Source organism: Schistocerca gregaria, chromosome 2 (assembly GCF_023897955.1).
Source record: "Schistocerca gregaria isolate iqSchGreg1 chromosome 2, iqSchGreg1.2, whole genome shotgun sequence".
Taxonomy (NCBI): domain Eukaryota; kingdom Metazoa; phylum Arthropoda; class Insecta; order Orthoptera; family Acrididae; genus Schistocerca; species Schistocerca gregaria.
Window position 1 is genome coordinate 593,946,919 of NC_064921.1, and position 18,082 is coordinate 593,965,000.

At 39.9% G+C, this 18,082-nt stretch overlaps 1 protein-coding gene across 2 annotated transcripts in view; it reads left to right on the top strand.

Annotated features, from left to right (window-relative positions):
• The window catches only part of LOC126334509 (fatty-acid amide hydrolase 2), an 86,520-nt gene extending 75,798 nt beyond the window's left edge, over positions 1–10,722 (top strand). For both annotated transcript variants that reach the window (XM_049996852.1, XM_049996851.1), the window contains exons 10-11: positions 707–889; positions 10,029–10,722. In XM_049996852.1, the coding sequence (XP_049852809.1) occupies positions 707–889; positions 10,029–10,130 (285 nt within the window). In that variant the 3' untranslated portion in view covers positions 10,131–10,722. The remainder of the gene's footprint in view (positions 1–706; positions 890–10,028) is intronic.
• Positions 10,723–18,082: the final 7,360 nt, after the last annotated feature.

Sequence of the window (18,082 nt, forward strand, 5' to 3'; positions counted from 1 at the left end):
AGTATGAAAAGGATAAATTGCTACTCACCACATAGAGGTTGCACTTAGTTGCAGAAGGACTCAGTGAAAAAGACAGCTAAACACTTAAGCTTTCAGACAAATAAGTCCTCCTCCTGAAACTGTTAACACACATACATTCACTCAAGCACAGCTCATACACACATGGTGACTGTGTCCAGGTGCAGCCCAAGGGAGACATAATGAAGTCTAGTGAGCTGAGTGGTTCTACCAGTGTCAGAAGCATTGGTGAATGTTTATTGCACCTCCATCCCATAGGTTATAACTTACAGTGTGCTCAGTGCTTTAACCTTTAATTGCACCACCCATCCTAAAGAAAGCATCACTTTTGAGTATGTCAAAGAGTCTGTGTCAGTACTTCTGCAATTTTGAATAATATACATTTTCAAGGTGAACGTAATCTCTCGAAGAACCAGTGAATACCTAATGCTGACTTCAGATACAAAGAAAATTGGAGGGAAAAAGTTGAACTTAGTGAGAAGTTTTTATTATACAAATTACATATATGAATTATTAATGATATCTATTACAGATTTATGTTAATCGATAAATAAAATTAGTCAACAAAACATATTAAGCTGTAGCTTACTCTGAATCTGTATTTTCTACTTGTGGCAGCTAATAGTTGTAGTCTTCTTCTTTCTTCACATGAGAAAGTGTTTTTCTAAATAAGGAAACCTTCTTTTAGGAAGTTCTTGGTGAGAATGGTATCCTGCTGATTCCTAGCCAACCAACAACTGCTGGATTTCATTACACAGCATTTTTGCGACCTTTCAACTTCATGTACTGTGGGATATTCAATGTTCTGAAACTTCCAGTGACACAGGTACCAGTGGGACTAGGGAGAGATGGATTGCCAATTGGCATACAGGTTAGTTTTTAACTTATTTTCTCTCAGCATTACTTTGTTAAGGCTTTTTTGGTTTCAAAGTCTTTTTATGCCTGCATTGTATTGAATAAGTAAAAAATAAAATAGAAAATTTTGCTGTAATATATTCAACTTATGTTTGTTTGTGTTTTTGAATATTAAAAGTCTAGTATTTTATAAAGAAGTTTGCTGTGTTTTATCCCCGTACATATTTAACTTCTTTCTGTTTTCAAAAGCAGTGTGAGAGCAAGTACAGGAGAAGAAACAAGGGTGAAATAAAAGGGTGCATTCAAGACTCAGAAAATGTAAAACTCAAATTCAATTGGTTACATTTTTGTCTTCTTTGCACATCCAAAAAGAGTTAGAAATTACCCATCTTTGAAGGTGGTGAAGAAATAGAGAAAAGTTATCATAAACCATAGCAAGTGAAACAAAGAGCAATGCCTGGCACAAAAAAAACTGAATCTTTAGTATTCATACTGACAGATGTATGTTGCCTCTGCTGGCATGAGTATTTTATATGATTTTCATTACCCCTTCAATATATGTCACAAAACTAGCAATTTTTGCTATTGTAGCCCTTTCCTCTTTTCTCTTATTCTTATAAATGCATGCATTTATGTAACAGAAGACACCACAACATTGTGAATACAAGTAGGCGGAATATATTCTCAGTGTATGAATTGTTTATCAGTCATCAGAATGTCAATACCTAAGAATATCACAGTTCCAGGGTGTCTACGACCCGGGACAACCGGGAGATCCGGGAAAAGCCCGGGAATTTTTTTCATCCGGGAGAAAACTGGGAAAAACCCGGGAATTTCTCATTGTTTTAGTTTTATGTTAAATTTTTGCAATTTTGACTGGTACGAACTGATACTCTAACAAAGGATAATACTGTATCCCGCTACTGCAGAACAACACTTCAACAATAAAACATAAATGAGGAAAAAAACTAAAATAACTTAAATTGCAAAGGAAGTGCGCATATACAAAAATGACACACAGTGCTCATGCAAACGTGTGCCAACAGCAAATTGTGTGAAAGACTTAAGAAAGACCATGCAATTCTTCACAACAACAAATTACCCCCAATGAGCGTTAAGCCACAACTTTTTACATTTGGTTCGTTTGAGCAGTTAAGAGCGGGCTCATGCGCATGCCACTGGGAGAAGGAAGTGCCAAATTCATATTCTTGAGAGAAAAAAAAAACCTTGTTTCACAAAGCGCCTAGCATCCAGCGCACATTAGTCTATCGATTATTCATATGATTTTGAAACGCGTCCATTTGTTTTTTGAACGTTCTTGAACACATTTTAAGTTGATTCTTGGATGCCTGGATAGTGTATGCGATGTCTCTGCCAGGAGAATCCTCGTCGCATCTAGAAATAAACTTTCCATAAACAAAAGGGGACAGAGCTATACGAAATGAGCTGAGTAAAGCCGGACGGACGAATGTCAAACGCTGTCTGATTATGTGATTGATTGGGTTTGCGAATGATTAGCGTTGTTATAACTACTAGTGAAATCCATAGATTCAGACTACCAGAATGGAAATAAATGACTAACAACAATAACAGGTGAGAAAGATTATGATTATCTTCTCGGTGTATCCAAGAAAATGAAATTTTGACAGAAAATTTTTGGCCAGATCGCTACACTAGTAAGGACCAATTGTACAGTCCCCAGCTAGCAGCTGCTGAAGTTTTATTCTGGGAGTAACTCTGAAAACGTGTTGTACGAACATGTAACAACGCATAACCGGAGAATAATCATGAACAAATTTAGACAATGGCAGAATAGCTACAGAATTGGTGATGACAAGATTATTTGTTAGAATGAGGAAGGAAAAGAAACGGGGACATCACACAAATTATGGAAGAATAAGACGATTCCAGATTTATATAAAAATTTCATTATACAACTTTTCGATCACATGCTTGAGAAACTGGTGAGTATGAACGTAATTTGAAGTTATTTCCTAACATAAAGCTGTTTGCTTGTAGTAGGCCTAATAGGCATTTGACGTTGGTACCTCGTGAATTATATTCTGTCGTGTTATAAAAATAACCATTTATGCCAAAACAGTCTTGTTTCTTTGGCTTGTGTTACAAAATTGCTCCAATGTTAGAAAGGCCTATTTTGTTTTATCTAGCAGTCAGTGACAAAATAGACATAATCAGATCAAGAATCCACACCAGTCTTGGGTATTATTTGTATTAACAGCTTTTTCAGTATTAGATGACGACATTTTGATTTTTCATGTAGCAAAACATTTGACGAATTCTGATGAGGTAATAGATTCTTTCGCATAAAGGAAAGTACGCCATGTAAAGCTGTAGCAAGGTTAGAGATAAAAAAATGCTAGGAGCTAAGGATTGAAGAAATGTATACTTTCTTGCTTGTCTCTTGGCTTTATTGGTTTTATGTACCGTATATTTAATTTTATGTCACACGAAACGGCAAGTTATTAGCTAATAGGCAATAAAGAGTGCAAATTTTCTGAAGGGTTCTTGTTCTCCCGATTACAAATAATCCCATCCGATATTAACTGAAAGTTTTTTTTTAAGTAGATTGGGGGGGGGGGGAGGGGGGGCAGGCTGACAAACCGGCCGACTGGGAGCAGGAGAGGTGCCACAGGACATTTCAATTTCCACTGTCCTGAATATAGTCTGATGGCATCCATTACAAAATTTACACGTTTCAATTCCACAGAGCGAAATACAGTGACGAGCGATGGAAGAATGCTGTATGAAGAGGCTTGGCACTGCACTTTTGTGCATTTAAGACCATATAACATGTCTTACATTTCCTCAAACACAAATGTTTTATGTTTCAGACTTTTCAGAAATATGTGTGCTACTAGATGAACATATTTTCAGAATTCGATTTTTTTTAGTATGACTCAGTTCGCAAATGTCGTAGATCCGGGGCTGATGCGCAGAGCAGTCAGAGTTATAGTGGGTAGTCTCCACATGGACCCGTGTTTACATTTAGTGATTTTGCCTGTTTACCCTTCGTTTACTCTCACGTAAAATGAAAACAAAATGGATATCTGTGGCCGGTAGCTATCAAGTGAATTAAAATGCATTCACATAATTACGGAAGGCTAACATATGTTTTTAGTTTCAGATTGTATTTTATTTCCATCTTTCTGGCAGTCAAGCTTAATCGCCTTGCAGAACAATGAAGTTATTTTTGTCTGTTTGCTAAAGAAATTTGTCTTTTATTAACTTTTTCCGCAGAGGCAGTCAATGTATTTGAAACGAAATGTTTAATTCCACAGTACTGGCTAGTTTCAACTGTTCACTGCATTTCAAGTGCATGTTTTCATCTTCTAGCGCGTAAGGTGTTATGCCATAATACTGAACCAAACATGATATAATACAGTACTGGTGCTCCTAGAAAATTTACGTACCGAAAACCACACTGAGAAGCTTAATACCAGGTCGAGGTCTACTTCACTGGGAATCTGGATATACAAATGTGCACTTTAAGTGTTCACATTTCAGTATGGTTCACGTAATTCCGATGCTCTTGGAGTATCCTCTGATGTCTTGTTTCTTTTATAACATAATGTATGATCTTTCAATGTTTTTCACGTACGTACATACTGGCTTCCTACGTCATGATAGCTGCGCAAGCGCGGTGTCGCCTGTTATCTGCACTCCCTGGCAATTGCTGAAATGAACATATTTCTAACAGATTGCGCGAAACTATTGCGAATGGTAGTTTGAAAAGCGTTACTTTCAAATTAAATATCCTGTTACGTAAGTTGAACTATGTGCAAGAATGTACCATGAATTTTTTAAATTACTGAGCGTTTGACTCTCATTTAAAAATCAACTATTTGATGATGAGCCATTTAGAACAATTTCGAATCCTGAAGATCAGACATTTATATGATTATTAAAAATTTTACTGGCACATTTGTGTGATGTATCTTACAGCGTAACACGTGCAAAAAAGATCAACATTATATGCGTAAGTTTAGCTTCTCTTATAGCTTATTAACCTTAGAGACCAATATTATATGTGAACACTTGGCCTTTCTTGTAGCAACTCTATGGATATTAATTTAAACTATTAACTTTCCCTGTCTGTGTGTTGCTGTTGGCTGACTACATCACGTGTCCTCTGCTCTGAATATCCGCTGTCATCGGTTGGCGAGATCATGTGACATGGGCTATGACTGGGTTACAAAAGCGCATCACAATCTCAATTTCAATGATTCGGAAAGTAACATGCGACGTTTGAAAGTATTTGAATGTATACTTTTGTAATACGAAAATACGCAGCGTACATGTTGCTGCACATCAAAGATATTTCCAAAACATGTCTTTTTCCCTGAGTTTCGCTTTCGAAAGTGGCGGAAAATTCTGCACCCGTGTATAAAACCATAACCATTCAAAGGATTTTGCAGTTCTGAGCGAAAATATACTTTCACTTAACACAGAAAAAGTGTTTTCAACCGGGAGAAAGTGTATTTGTAACCGGGAAATCTGGGAAATAACCGGGAATTTTTTTTTCCTTGTCCGCGTATACACCCTGAGTTCTGATGACTGCACTATGTGACCAGAAGTCTGTAACCCCACATTGCACACATGAGGTACGATACAAAACAGTGCCCCTGCAGACAAAATGTATTAACATTGCATATGTCTTTCTGTGAGAGTTAATCAAGAGAGAGAATCAAGTGTTTGTGAGGGGGCCATGGTTGTGGAAGCCCACAGATTTGAGCATTGTACTGGAGAGATGTCACAGTAGTTTGGTGAGTTCAGGTTGGCTATGAGTGATGTTACTGTCAAGTCTAAACAATGGGCAAACATAAAATTCAGTCTTTCCCCCGGTAGTCTTAAAGAATTGACTGAAAAGGAAAATTTTAAACAGCAAAATACGAGGAGGAACCCAAAAGAAGCCGGTCTCAGAGGGCGCTGTCACTCGCAGACGTAGTGCAGGGTTCTCACGCTAGATGGTGTTAGTAGAGACCTTCATGAAACAGCTGTGCAGACAGCAACAGTGTAGAGCTGAAAGTGCAAGTGTGGTATTGTGTTTCTCTGACTGTTGGTGGGTTACCTCTGTGAAGGCGTTAGGGCAACTTTAAAAGAACAAAGAGTGTGTGTGAAATTTTGTTTCTTGCTTAAAAAAACTGCAACGGAGACACACCAAATGCTTCAGGAAGCTTTCCAGGAGGACGCTATAAGCCGCACACAGGTTTCTGAGGGGTTTGGGAGCTTTAAACGTGGTGAGATGTGTGTTGAAGACCAAGCTCGTTCCGGACGCCCTTCAACATCGCGAAATGAGGAGAACATTGAAAAGGTCTACCAAAAGATCAACGAGGATCATCGCCAAACAAATTTGAGCAGAGACAGGAATCAGTTGGAGCTCGTGCCAGCGGATTTTGAGTGAGGATTTGTACATGAGACGTGTTGCTGTTAAATTTGTTGCGCACCTTCTCACACAGGAGCAAAAAGCCATCCGCATGAATGTGTGTCAGGACTTGAAAACAGAGGTTGCACGTGATCCAAACTTCTTGAACAAAGTCATTACAGGGGATGAGAGTCGGTGTTACGGGTATGATCCGGAAACCAAGCAAGTGTCAAGCCAGTGGAGGACTCCCAGCTCTCCCAGACCAAAAAAAGCAAGGCAAGTGAGGTCAAATGTGAAGACGATGATCATTGTCTTTTTTGATGTTCATGGAATTGTGCATTGGGAATTTGTGTCCCCTGGACAGACTGTTAACCAGCACTTTTACATGGATGTTTTAAGGCGTCTGCGAGAGGATGTGAGGAGGAAACGCTCGGAACTTTGGCGATCAGGTGACTGGTTTCTGCATCACGACAACGCTCCAGCACACACGGCATTACGAGTAACCCACTATTTGGCATCTCAGAGGTGGTCTGTCGTTCCCCATGCTCCATATTTGCTGGACCTAGCTCCGTGCAACTTTTTCCTATTTCCACAAATGAAAAAAATGCTAAAAGAGGAGCATTATGATGATGTGGAGGCACCTGCAGAATAATTTGGAAAATATTTCGAGTAGATTTCCCCACCATGTTATAGTTCTGGGTGGAGATTTTAGTTTGTCGGATATAGACTGGGAGACTCAAACGTTCATAACGGGTGGCAGGGACAAAGAATCCAGTGAAATATTTTTAAGTGCTTTATCTGAAAACTACCTTGAGCAGTTAAACAGAGAACCGACTCGTGGCGATAACAAGTTAGACCTTCTGGTGACAAACAGACCCGAACTATTTGAATCAGTTAATGCAGAACAGGGAATCAGCGATCATAAAGCGGTTACTGCATCGATGATTTTAGCCATAAATAGAAATATTAAAAAAGGTAGGAAGATCTTTCTGTTTAGCAAAAGTGACAAAAAGCAGATTACAGAGTACCTGACGGCTCAACACAAAAGTTTTGTCTCAAGTACAGATAGTGTTGAGGATCAGTGGACAAAGTTCAAAACCATCGTACAATATGCATTAGACGAGTATGTGCCAAGCAAGATCGTAAGAGATGGAAAAGAGCCACCATGGTACAACAACCGAGTTAGAAAACTGCTGCGGAAGCAAAGGGAACTTCACAGCAAACATAAACATAGCCAAAGCTTTGCAGACAAACAAAAATTATGTAGTGTGAGGAGGGCTATGCAAGAGGCTTTCAATGAATTCGAAAGTAAAGTTCTATGTACTGACTTGGCAGAAAATCATAAGAAATTTTGGTCCTTTGTCAAAGCGGTAGGTGGATCAAAACAAAATGTCCAGACACTCTGTGACCAAAATGGTACTGAAACAGAGAATGACAGACTAAAGGCCGAAATACTAAATGTCTTCTTCCAAAGCTGTTTCACAGAGGAAGACTGCACTGTGCTTCCTTCTCTAGATTGTCGCACAGTTGACAAAATGGTAGATATCGAAATAGACGACAGAGGGATAGAGAAACAATTAAAATCGCTCAAAAGAGGAAAGGCCGCTGGTCCTGATGGATACCAGTTCGATTTTACACAGAGTACGCGAAGGAACTTGCCCCCCTTCTTGCAGCGGTGTACCGTAGGTCTCTAGAAGAGCGAAGCGTTCGAAAGGATTGGAAAAGGGCACAGGTCATCCCCGTTTTCAAGAAGGGACGTCGAACAGATGTGCAGAACTATAGACCTATATCTCTAACGTCGATCAGTTGTAGAATTTTGGAACACGTATTATGTTCGAGTATAATGTCTTTTCTGGAGACTAGAAATCTACTCTTTAGGAATCAGCATGGGTTTTGAAAAAGACGGTCGTGTGAAACCCAGCTCGCGCTATTCGTCCACGAGACTCAGAGGGCCTTAGACACAGGTTCACAGGTAGATGCCGTGTTTCTTGACTTCCGCAAGGCGTTTGACACAGTTCCCCACAGTCGTTTAATGAACAAAGTAAGAGCATACGGACTATCAGATCAATTGTGTGATTGGATTGAGGAGTTCCTAGATAACAGAACGCAGCATGTCATTCTCAATGGAGAGAAGTCTTCCAAAGTAAGAGTGATTTCAGGTGTGCCGCAGGGGAGTGTCATAGGACCGTTGCTATTCACAATATACATAAATGACCTGGTGGATGACATCGGAAGTTCACTGAGGCTTTTCGCAGATGATGCTGTTGTGTATCGAGAGGTTGCAACAATGGAAAATTGTGCTGAAATGCAGGAGGATCTGCGGTGAATTGACGCATGGTGCACGGAATGGCAATTGAATCTCAATGTAGACAAGTGTAATGTGATGCGAATACATAGAAAGATAGGTCCCTTATCATTTAGCTACAAAATAGCAGGTCAGCAACTGGAAGCAGTTAATTCCATAAATTATCTGGGAGTACGCATTAGGAGTGATTTAAAATGGAATGATCATATAAAGTTGATCGTCGATAAAGCAGATGCCAGACTGAGATTCATTGGAAGAATCCTAAGGAAAAGCAATCCGACAACAAAGGAAGTAGGTTACAGTACGCTTGTTCGCCCACTGCTTGAATACGGCTCAGCAGTGTGGGATCCGCACCAGATAGGGTTGATAGAAGAGATAGAGAAGATCCAACTGAGAGCAGCGCACTTCGTTACAGGATCATTTAGTAATCGCGAAAGCGTTACGGAGATGATGGATAAACTCCAGTGGAAAACTCTGCAGGAGAGACGCTCAGTAGCTCGGTACGGGCTTTTGTTAAAGTTCCGAGAACATACCTTCACTGAAGAGTCAAGCAATATATTGCTCCCTCCTACGTATATCTCGCGAAGAGACCATGAGGATAAAATCAGAGAGATTAGAGCCCACACAGAAGCATTCCGACAATCCTTCTTTCCACGTACAATACAAGACTGGAATAGAAGGGAGAACTGATAGAGGTACTCAGGGTACCCTCCGCCACACACCGTCAGGTGGCTTGCGGAGTATGGATGTAGATGTAGATGTAGATGTAGATGTAGATGTAAAAACAGCTTCGCAAAGAACGCTGGAGAATATCAAACTTGAAGAGTTCCAAACATGCTTCCAACAGTGGGAAAAGAGACTTGACAAGTGCATCACATGTAATGGAGAGTATTTTAAAGGTGATTGAAGTAATTTTGTAAAAAGGTTCATCAATAAATTTTTTTTGACAACAATCCAGTTTCTTTTGGGTCCCCCCCTCATAGTACTCTGGTTAACTTCATACTATGTGCTCTCACAATGGGCAAACATAAAATTCAATCTCTCCCCTGGTAGTATTAAAGAATTAACTGAGACGGAAAAATTTAAACATCAAAATAGTACTCTGGTTAATTAAATACTTTCATCTTGTGCTGTCATTTTTTATAGCCCACAAATCATTTAAGGGTAGGTATTTCCTATGGAAATTTACATTTGGGTGTACTAAGTACATCATATATCCTAGTATAGCAATAGAAGAGAGAGAACAGAATAATACTTACTGATGTGAATTATTGTATAATAACAGGTCATATAAATGGATTATTTACCTCTAAATTGAGTTGCCATAAAGTAGATTGTAATACTCCTTTCAAAATATTTATACCACGTCATGAAAATTCAGTCATTACTTGAATAAGGATATTCGTTGATTTGTCCTATACATCTTTAAGTTGTATTCTCTAGTAACTGGTGTACTATTCTTAATAGGTAGTGGCTGCACCATACAACGATCATCTGTGCCTTGCGGTTGCTGAGGAATTGGAAAAAGCATTTCATGGTTGGGTTCCCCCATTCCCAACCAAGCCATAAATGTGAGAAACGCACCATAATCATGGTCAAGTTTCTTCTGTCAACTTATGAACGACTGTATTCATGTTGTATATTGGTATGCAGATTGTTAATTTAGTAATGTGATCAGTTGTGGAACAGGTATTACAAACTGCATTTTATGCGAGTTGGAGCTCATGTATCTTTATCGGTATTAATGGTAAGGTTTATTTAAATTTCCACATTGAAAAATGTTTACACATTATGGAAGGAGAAACTTAACAATCAATAAGAGATTGATTTTTATATCTGCTTCATTTTTTAAATATAAATACATATGCAGTGGATAATAATGTAATCCATTACAAATTTATAAGCACAAAAATAACTTGATATAAATGAAACTGTCCCTCTTATTATGCTGTATTGGACAGGTTTTATGGCTTTGTCCTTCACGTGGAAGCATTACAACAGAAACTTAATCACTGAAAATATAATGAAGTGATATAAGAGGTTTTCAAAAAAAAAGTAGAGACAGTTGTTTCACTTTTTTTTACAATATATGAAAATTATTCTTACTATGTTAGATTATTGTATTAAAGTTTTTCAAATATAAATGTTAATTATTTTTGTACATTTATTGATTAATTATTTACACAATTAAAACCTTCACTTTTTCTTTAAATAGCTTCCTGCATGCTCTACATACGTTTGCCAACAATTTGGAAGCTTCGACATTCCTTCATCATAAAAAGTTTGAGGATGCAGCAAACAATTGTGCACACATTCCTTGACTTCTTCATTATTTTTGAATTTTTCCCATCTGGGTGGTTTTATTCATGGATGCAAGCAAAAAACGTTGGGGGGGGGGGGGCAAATCTGGACTGTAGGGTGTTTGGTTGAGGGTTTCCTAGTGCATGACGGCTAGTTTGTCCCTTGTCAAATTGGCGGTGTTAGGCTTACCATTGTCATGGAGAAAGATAGCATCTCTGACGTGCATTCCACATCTTTTGTTTCAGTAGGGGCTTTCGCTGATGTTAACAACTGGCAGTAGTGAGCTACATTCACCATATCTCAACTGTGAAGAAAGTCAATGAGTAACACTCCTCTGTAGTCAAACAACATGGTCGCAAGGACTTTCCTGGCTAAGGCACAGATGTTGGCCTTGACTGGGCAGGCTTCATCCTTTCTTTGCCACTCCTTACTCACCATTTTGGATTCTAAAGTGTAATAATGGACCTATGTCTTACCGTGTGTGATGAAGCACTTCAAAAAATCCTCCTCATCATGCCACAATTGATTCAGAAGTCTCTCACAAATCTCCAATTTGACATTTTTTTCCTGTTCCTTTAATGACTTTGGAACCCATTGTGCTCTAATTTTTCTAAAGCAAATCTGTTCACTCGTACTGGTATGAGCACATCTGTTGCTGATTCCCACTTCTGCTGTGATTTGTTCAGCAGTGCACCAGCGATCATTTTCAATAAGCTCCTTAACAGCACGAATGTTGTCATCTGTGATGCTTGACCTATGATGTCGAGCAGGATCTTCATTTTTTACACTTTCTCGGCCACCCCTAAATGTTCAGGCATAAGTAAACACTTGGTTCTGTGACAGTTTAGTATCCCCAAACTGTGCCTTTAAACAAGTTAAAATCTCTGAGGGTTTAATCCTTTATTGGTTAAAAACTTAATGATAATGTGTGCAATAGACGAAGGAACATCTTGTACACTCATGTCTGTACTGAAGCCAGAGTAGCATGCAGCAGCAAACGAAGCTGGTTGCCCTTTCCTAACACACTGACGTTCAATGCCCTACTCCACCACCCCACTTAGAACTGCTTGTGCAGTACTCTAGTGCAATTACGATGGCGAGTCAAATGAAAACCTTAAATATTTTTTTAAATTTTATTTATTGTGTAGAAGTGGTACAAACCTGTATCACTTTTCAACATAATCTCCCCCACGCTCAATGCAAGTCCTCCAGCACATACAAAGTGCATAAATTCATTTAAAAAAAAATTCTTTTGGTAGTCCGTGCAACCACTCATGCACCGCATGGTATACCTCTTCATCAAAATGGAACTTCTTTCCTCCCATTGTGTCTTTGAGTAGTTCAAACATGGAAATCACTTGCGGCAAGGTCTGGTGAGTATGGTGGATGAGGGAGACACTCAAAATGCAGATCTGTGATTCTTGCAACTGTTGTACGGGCAGTGTGAGGCCTTGCATTGTCATGTTGCAAAAGGACACCTGCTGACAGCAATCCACATCTCTCTGATTTGATTGCAGGCTGCAGATGATTTTTTTAGGAGATGTGTGTATGATGCATTGGTGACTGTGGTCCCTCTAGGCATGTAATGCTCCAAGAGTGTCAGCATAACCTTCCCTGCTAATGGTTCTGTTGGAAACTTCCTTGGTTTTGGCTATGAGGAACGGTGCCATTCCTTGCTCGCTCTCTTCGTTTCCGGTTGGTGGAAGTGGACACAGGTTTTGTCCCCAGTAATGATTCTTGCAAGGAAACCATCATGTTCTCGTTCAAAGTGCCGAAGAAGTTCTTCACATGCATCAAGATGTCATTGTCTCATTTTAGGAGTCCGGTGCCATGGCACCCATCATGCAGACACTTTGTGCAACTGGAACACATCCTGGACAATGTGGTGTGCTGACCCATGACTAATCTGTGAAAATACTGCAATTCCATTCAGTGTCACTCGGCGGTTTTCCTTCACTATGGCTTTAACTGCTGCAATGTTCTGTGGAGTTGCAACTTGTGCCTGACCTAGACGAAGAGCATCTTCCACAGAAGTCACACCATTTGCAAACTTCCTACTCCATTTGTAGACTTGGTGCTGTGACAAACATGCATCACCTTACTGAACCTTCATTCGTCAATGAATTTCAATAGGTTTCACACCTTCACTACGCAAAAACCGAGTAACAGAACGCTGTTCTTCCCTGGTGCAACCTGCAAGTGAGGTGGCCATCTTTATACTGATACTGTGACGGTATGTGTGCATATGCACTATGCTGCCACCTACAGGCCATGCTGCATCCTGTTTGCAGCATGCTTACCAACTTACAGGATAATGGTTCGAAATTTAGATTTGTTATTACAATTTTAAGGTTTATATTTGACTCACCCTCGTATTATTTATACTTTAATGGAGGTTGGTTCATAGGTTGCTCTAGTTTTACAACGTATCAGGTATTCTTTTGCACAGTAATTCATAAGCACACTGAAGAATTACAGAAATCGATGTATTCAATAAAAAGTATTCATAGAAAATATACTCGATTGAAGCACTGTTTTTATTAGTACACATTGTTTGAGAAGCCAGTGATGTCCACTAGAGGCTAAGAAATGCTTTACAAGTCTAGTCTTGCATTTCCCATGAATCATCATCCCTGTAGTTACTATCAATGAATCAGTCATCAAATCTGATTTGGAAGCAGTATTATTCACCTTGACGATAGTTTGTAACAGTCAAGTGCAAATGTTATATATACTTAAGAATTTATATTCTTTATTTATTTATTCGTGTCATAAGTGTTGCATAAAAAATAGACAAAAGGAGAAAAGTCGACTAAATATATACAATTAATACATATAAAGGAAATATAGATACAATGTGAGGCAAATAGAGCCATATAATAATAGTTATGTATAAACTGATTACAAATGCTAAATATAATCAGCCCAGAAATTAGCAGCCTCAGCAGCATTGTTCCTGGCCCACAGTAGGTCCTCCAGCATGCAGGAAACTGGGCACTGAGAACAGTTGTACAGGTGCTTGGTGGTTTGTTCGGCTCCATAGTCACATACATTTGATAGATCCCCAAGGTAGTTCCATCTGGCCATATTATCCGTTGTTCTACCCACACCACTTCTTAGTCTGTTGAGGGACTTCCGCGTTTCCCACTGCAGGTTTTTGCATGGGAGAAAGGGGGGGGGGGGGGGGGAGTGGAGGGGCTCCGAAGGTGGGATCCATTATCCGATATCTGTGTTTCAGTTTATCTACAGGTTTTGTCATGCCACTGACGGTGACATATTGTAAGGGAAATTTTTAGAAAGCTCTGCTTAGATTTGAGCCTTCTTGGGGGACTGCTGTTCATGCAGTGTGTGAGCAGTGTTTAGTTCCATTTTGCTTTTCTCTTTGTTCATGGCAACTTCCAGCTTTATATCTGGTGGACCTGTCCGCACCACACTGTATAGTTTGCAGGTAGGTGTTACTCTCAGGCATCCTGTGTTATTCTATATGTCTCGTTGAGGGCAAAATCCACATGCCTAGCGTGTACAGTACTGTACTAAACTGGGCGGGCATATTCAGCGGCAGAATAATGTAATGCTAGTGCCGACTTTATGAGTACTTTCAGTTGGGCACCCCACCTACTGCTTGTGAGCTTTCTGGTGATGTTATTGTGGGTGGATAATTTTTTTTTTTTTTCATGTTTAGGCAGTGCTTCCTAAATGTCAGCCTCTATGGAGAGTGTGTATTTTCCACTTTCATACACTCAGGCATCCCGTGGGCAACAGTTGAAATTACTCCCAGCCGGCTGATCTTTCCACTACAGAAACGTTGCGATAGAAAAAGTGCAGGGTCTTCCTCAAGACCAAAATTGACAATAATGACCATAAAGATTGAAGGCTTATTAGCAAGTAAAGAATGACTTCTATAAACTATGTGTCAAGATATTTATATCCTGATAGAGTAGCAATAAGATATGAATTTCGATAAAATTCTGCAATATAGAGCACTGAACATTGTGCAAGCCACACTAATAGAGTTTGATAATCCTTCACACTACACACGTTACCTCAACCTTACTATACGTAAATTAATTATACCTGTTTTTTCATCAAGTCATGCCAGAGGTCTGTGGCAGAGTATTGTTGTGTTACTGCAGGGACGCACAGGCAGCAGACAACATGCAGCCCTCCATTGATCTTCTGGTGGCCCAACTTACCGTTTGTTGTAACTAGTATGATCATAGCACATTATTTTTAAATTTTCATAATCCTGTAGTGCTTTTGCACTTGCATAAAAATGCAGTCACAACAAGAGCAGCATGCTGGCCTGTGGGGAGTGACATTATATTGTCATGAATAATCAGTCAATAGAATGAAATAAAACATAACAATTTTTTTCATATAAATTTCCTCTCCCCTTATTCATAGGCATTGTTGCTAAGATTCAGTATCAACTCTCAAAGGAGGTCAAAAATTAATCATGCAGTGGCTAATTTAGGAAACTTAAAAGTGCAGTATGAAAACTGACAGTTTCAGGATCAGGATTTTTTAAAATAATAATAATAATAATAATAATAATAATAATAATAATAATAATAATAATAATGTTGTTTGCCGTATTTGCAGACTTCCCAAAGGACTGCAGCATAAGGAGACACTATAAAAGCCCGGATTCTCCATTTCCAGAACTGACAGAACTACTACATAATCATAAAATTTTATCCTTAAGAAAAGAATTGCCATGTCAGCAAGCATTGTTAAAAAAGTTGTTGAATACTAAGAAGCAGCAACAGGCAGAAATTTTGAAATAACTTGTCTTATACCAAAAAGTTGTCACCCATATATGGACAGAGATTTTTTCAAAAGTTGTTTAGAGATAGAAGTTTAAAAAAATTGTCCAGAGGTGGCAAAAGATTTTGAGAAAATTCAGTCAAATTGATGAGGTGAAAATGAGAATTACTGCAGCTTTGGAAAATACAAATGAGCACATAACAATTAACTCAAGGAATTTTGCTTACTTTTCATTGACTATTGATGAATCAATCGAGAGCACAAACCAGTCTTCAGTATTTGCACATGGGGCAAAACGCTTGTTTAAAGCATTTGGTGAGCTCTTTATCAGAGCAAACTAGGGTAATGATATGTTCACTGGATTCTTGGAACAGTGTTCCAACATTGATTTAGATCAGAAAAAGCTTTTGGGTACTATTTCATGATAGGAATTAATTCTGGATTGGCATTGTTATTGAAACAACATGATGGAATGTGTGATGGTGGTTACATTGTATAACTCATCAGGAGACTTCATCTCCAAAGAAGTTAGGTTTTGAAGATGTGATGATAGTTGTGATTTCCACAGTTAATTTCATAAAACATGTCTCAGTTGTGGTAGTTCAAAACATTTCTTGAAGCCATTGATGACATGTATGGTGATTTGATTTTATATCCAGACATAGGATTATTAGGTCTTGGTAAAGTAATGGAACAGTGTCTGAATTTAAGAAATGAAATTGAAATTTTCACAAGCTGAAAGAACAGCCACCTTGTTTTGTCTTTCCATGGCTAATAATTCAAGCATCATGGTATATGGAGTGCAGTACACTGAATTGAACCTGGAACTACTACACGCCTTAGTGTGGAATATCACCATGCTGGATGTAACCAAGCCCAGAATCAGAGCCAATTTTTTAGTGCATTATTGTTTGCTGTCAGACGTTACCAATGCTCGTCTATTAGACATCATCACCGGACTATCCGCCGATTCGTTCTGTCATAGTGTGGCAGTTCATGACACTAAATTGATGAGTATGCCAAACTTCTAGAACAGTTTCCTGAAATCGGGAGGCCTTCTGCGGCTCCACAAAAGGTGTGTCACAACACTGTACATTATATCAACACTACCATAGACCCACCAACTTCATGTAGGCCCAGACATATCGACCTTAATCAAGACACTATTGCCATAGCGGTATTTAATACCATGTTGAAGGTAGGCATTGTTCGCCGGTCTCGTGGACCTTGCTCATCACCACTACATTTAGTACCAAAAAATAACGATGTATGGTGGTCATGTAGTGATCACCACACTCTGAATGCTAGGAAAATGTCAGATCACTAGTATGTTCCTCTGCTGAGAGGTTATAATTATGCTTTATGTGGGAAAAAGGTGTTTAGCGTACTAGATTACACAGAGGCATACACAAAGATTTCTATAGCTGAAAGAGAGATTTCAAAAATGGCTATTTAATGCCATTTGGCATATTTGAAAGCCTGTGTATGATGTTTAGATTCAGAAATGTTGTCCAGATATGGCAAAGATTTATAAATTCAGTTTTACAAGGCTTGCAGTATTTCTTTGCCTATCTGGATGATATACTCATTTTTTTCAGCAGGCTCAGAGGAACACAAGCAGCACTCGACTGAGGTACACTCCTGGAAATGGAGAAAGGAACACATTGACACCGGTGTGTCAGACCCACCATACTTGCTCCGGACACTGCAAGAGGGCTGTACAAGCAATGATCACACGCACGGCACAGCGGACACACCAGGAACTGCGGTGTTGGCCATCGAATGGCGCTAGCTGCGCAGCATTTGTGCACCGCCGCCGTCAGTGTCAGCCAGTTTGCCGTGGCATACGGAGCTCCATCGCAGTCTTTAACACTGGTAGCATGCCGCGACAGCGTGGACGTGAACCGTATGTGCAGTTGACGGACTTTGAGCGAGGGCGTATAGTGGGCATGCGGGAGGCTGGGTGAACGTACCGCCGAATTGCTCAACACGTGGGGCGTGAGGTCTCCACAGTACATCGATGTTGTCGCCAGTGGTCGGCGGAAGGTGCACATGCCCGTCGACTTGGGACCGGACCGCAGCGACACACGGATGCACGCCAAGACCGTAGGATCCAACGCAGTGCCGCAGGGGACCGCACTGCCACTTCCCAGCAAATTAGCGACACTGTTGCTCCTGGGGTATCGGCGAGGACCATTCGCAACCGTCTCCATGAAGCTGGGCTACGGTCCCGCACACCGTTAGGCCGTCTTCCGCTCACGCCCCAACATCGTGCAGCCCGCCTCCAGTGGCGTCGTGACAGGCGTGAATGGAGGGACAAATGGAGATGTGTCGTCTTCAGCGATGAGAGTCGCTTCTGCCTTGGTGCCAATGATGGTCGTATGCGTGTTTGGCGCCGTGCAGGTGAGCGCCACAATCAGGACTGCATACGACCGAGGCACACAGGGCCAACA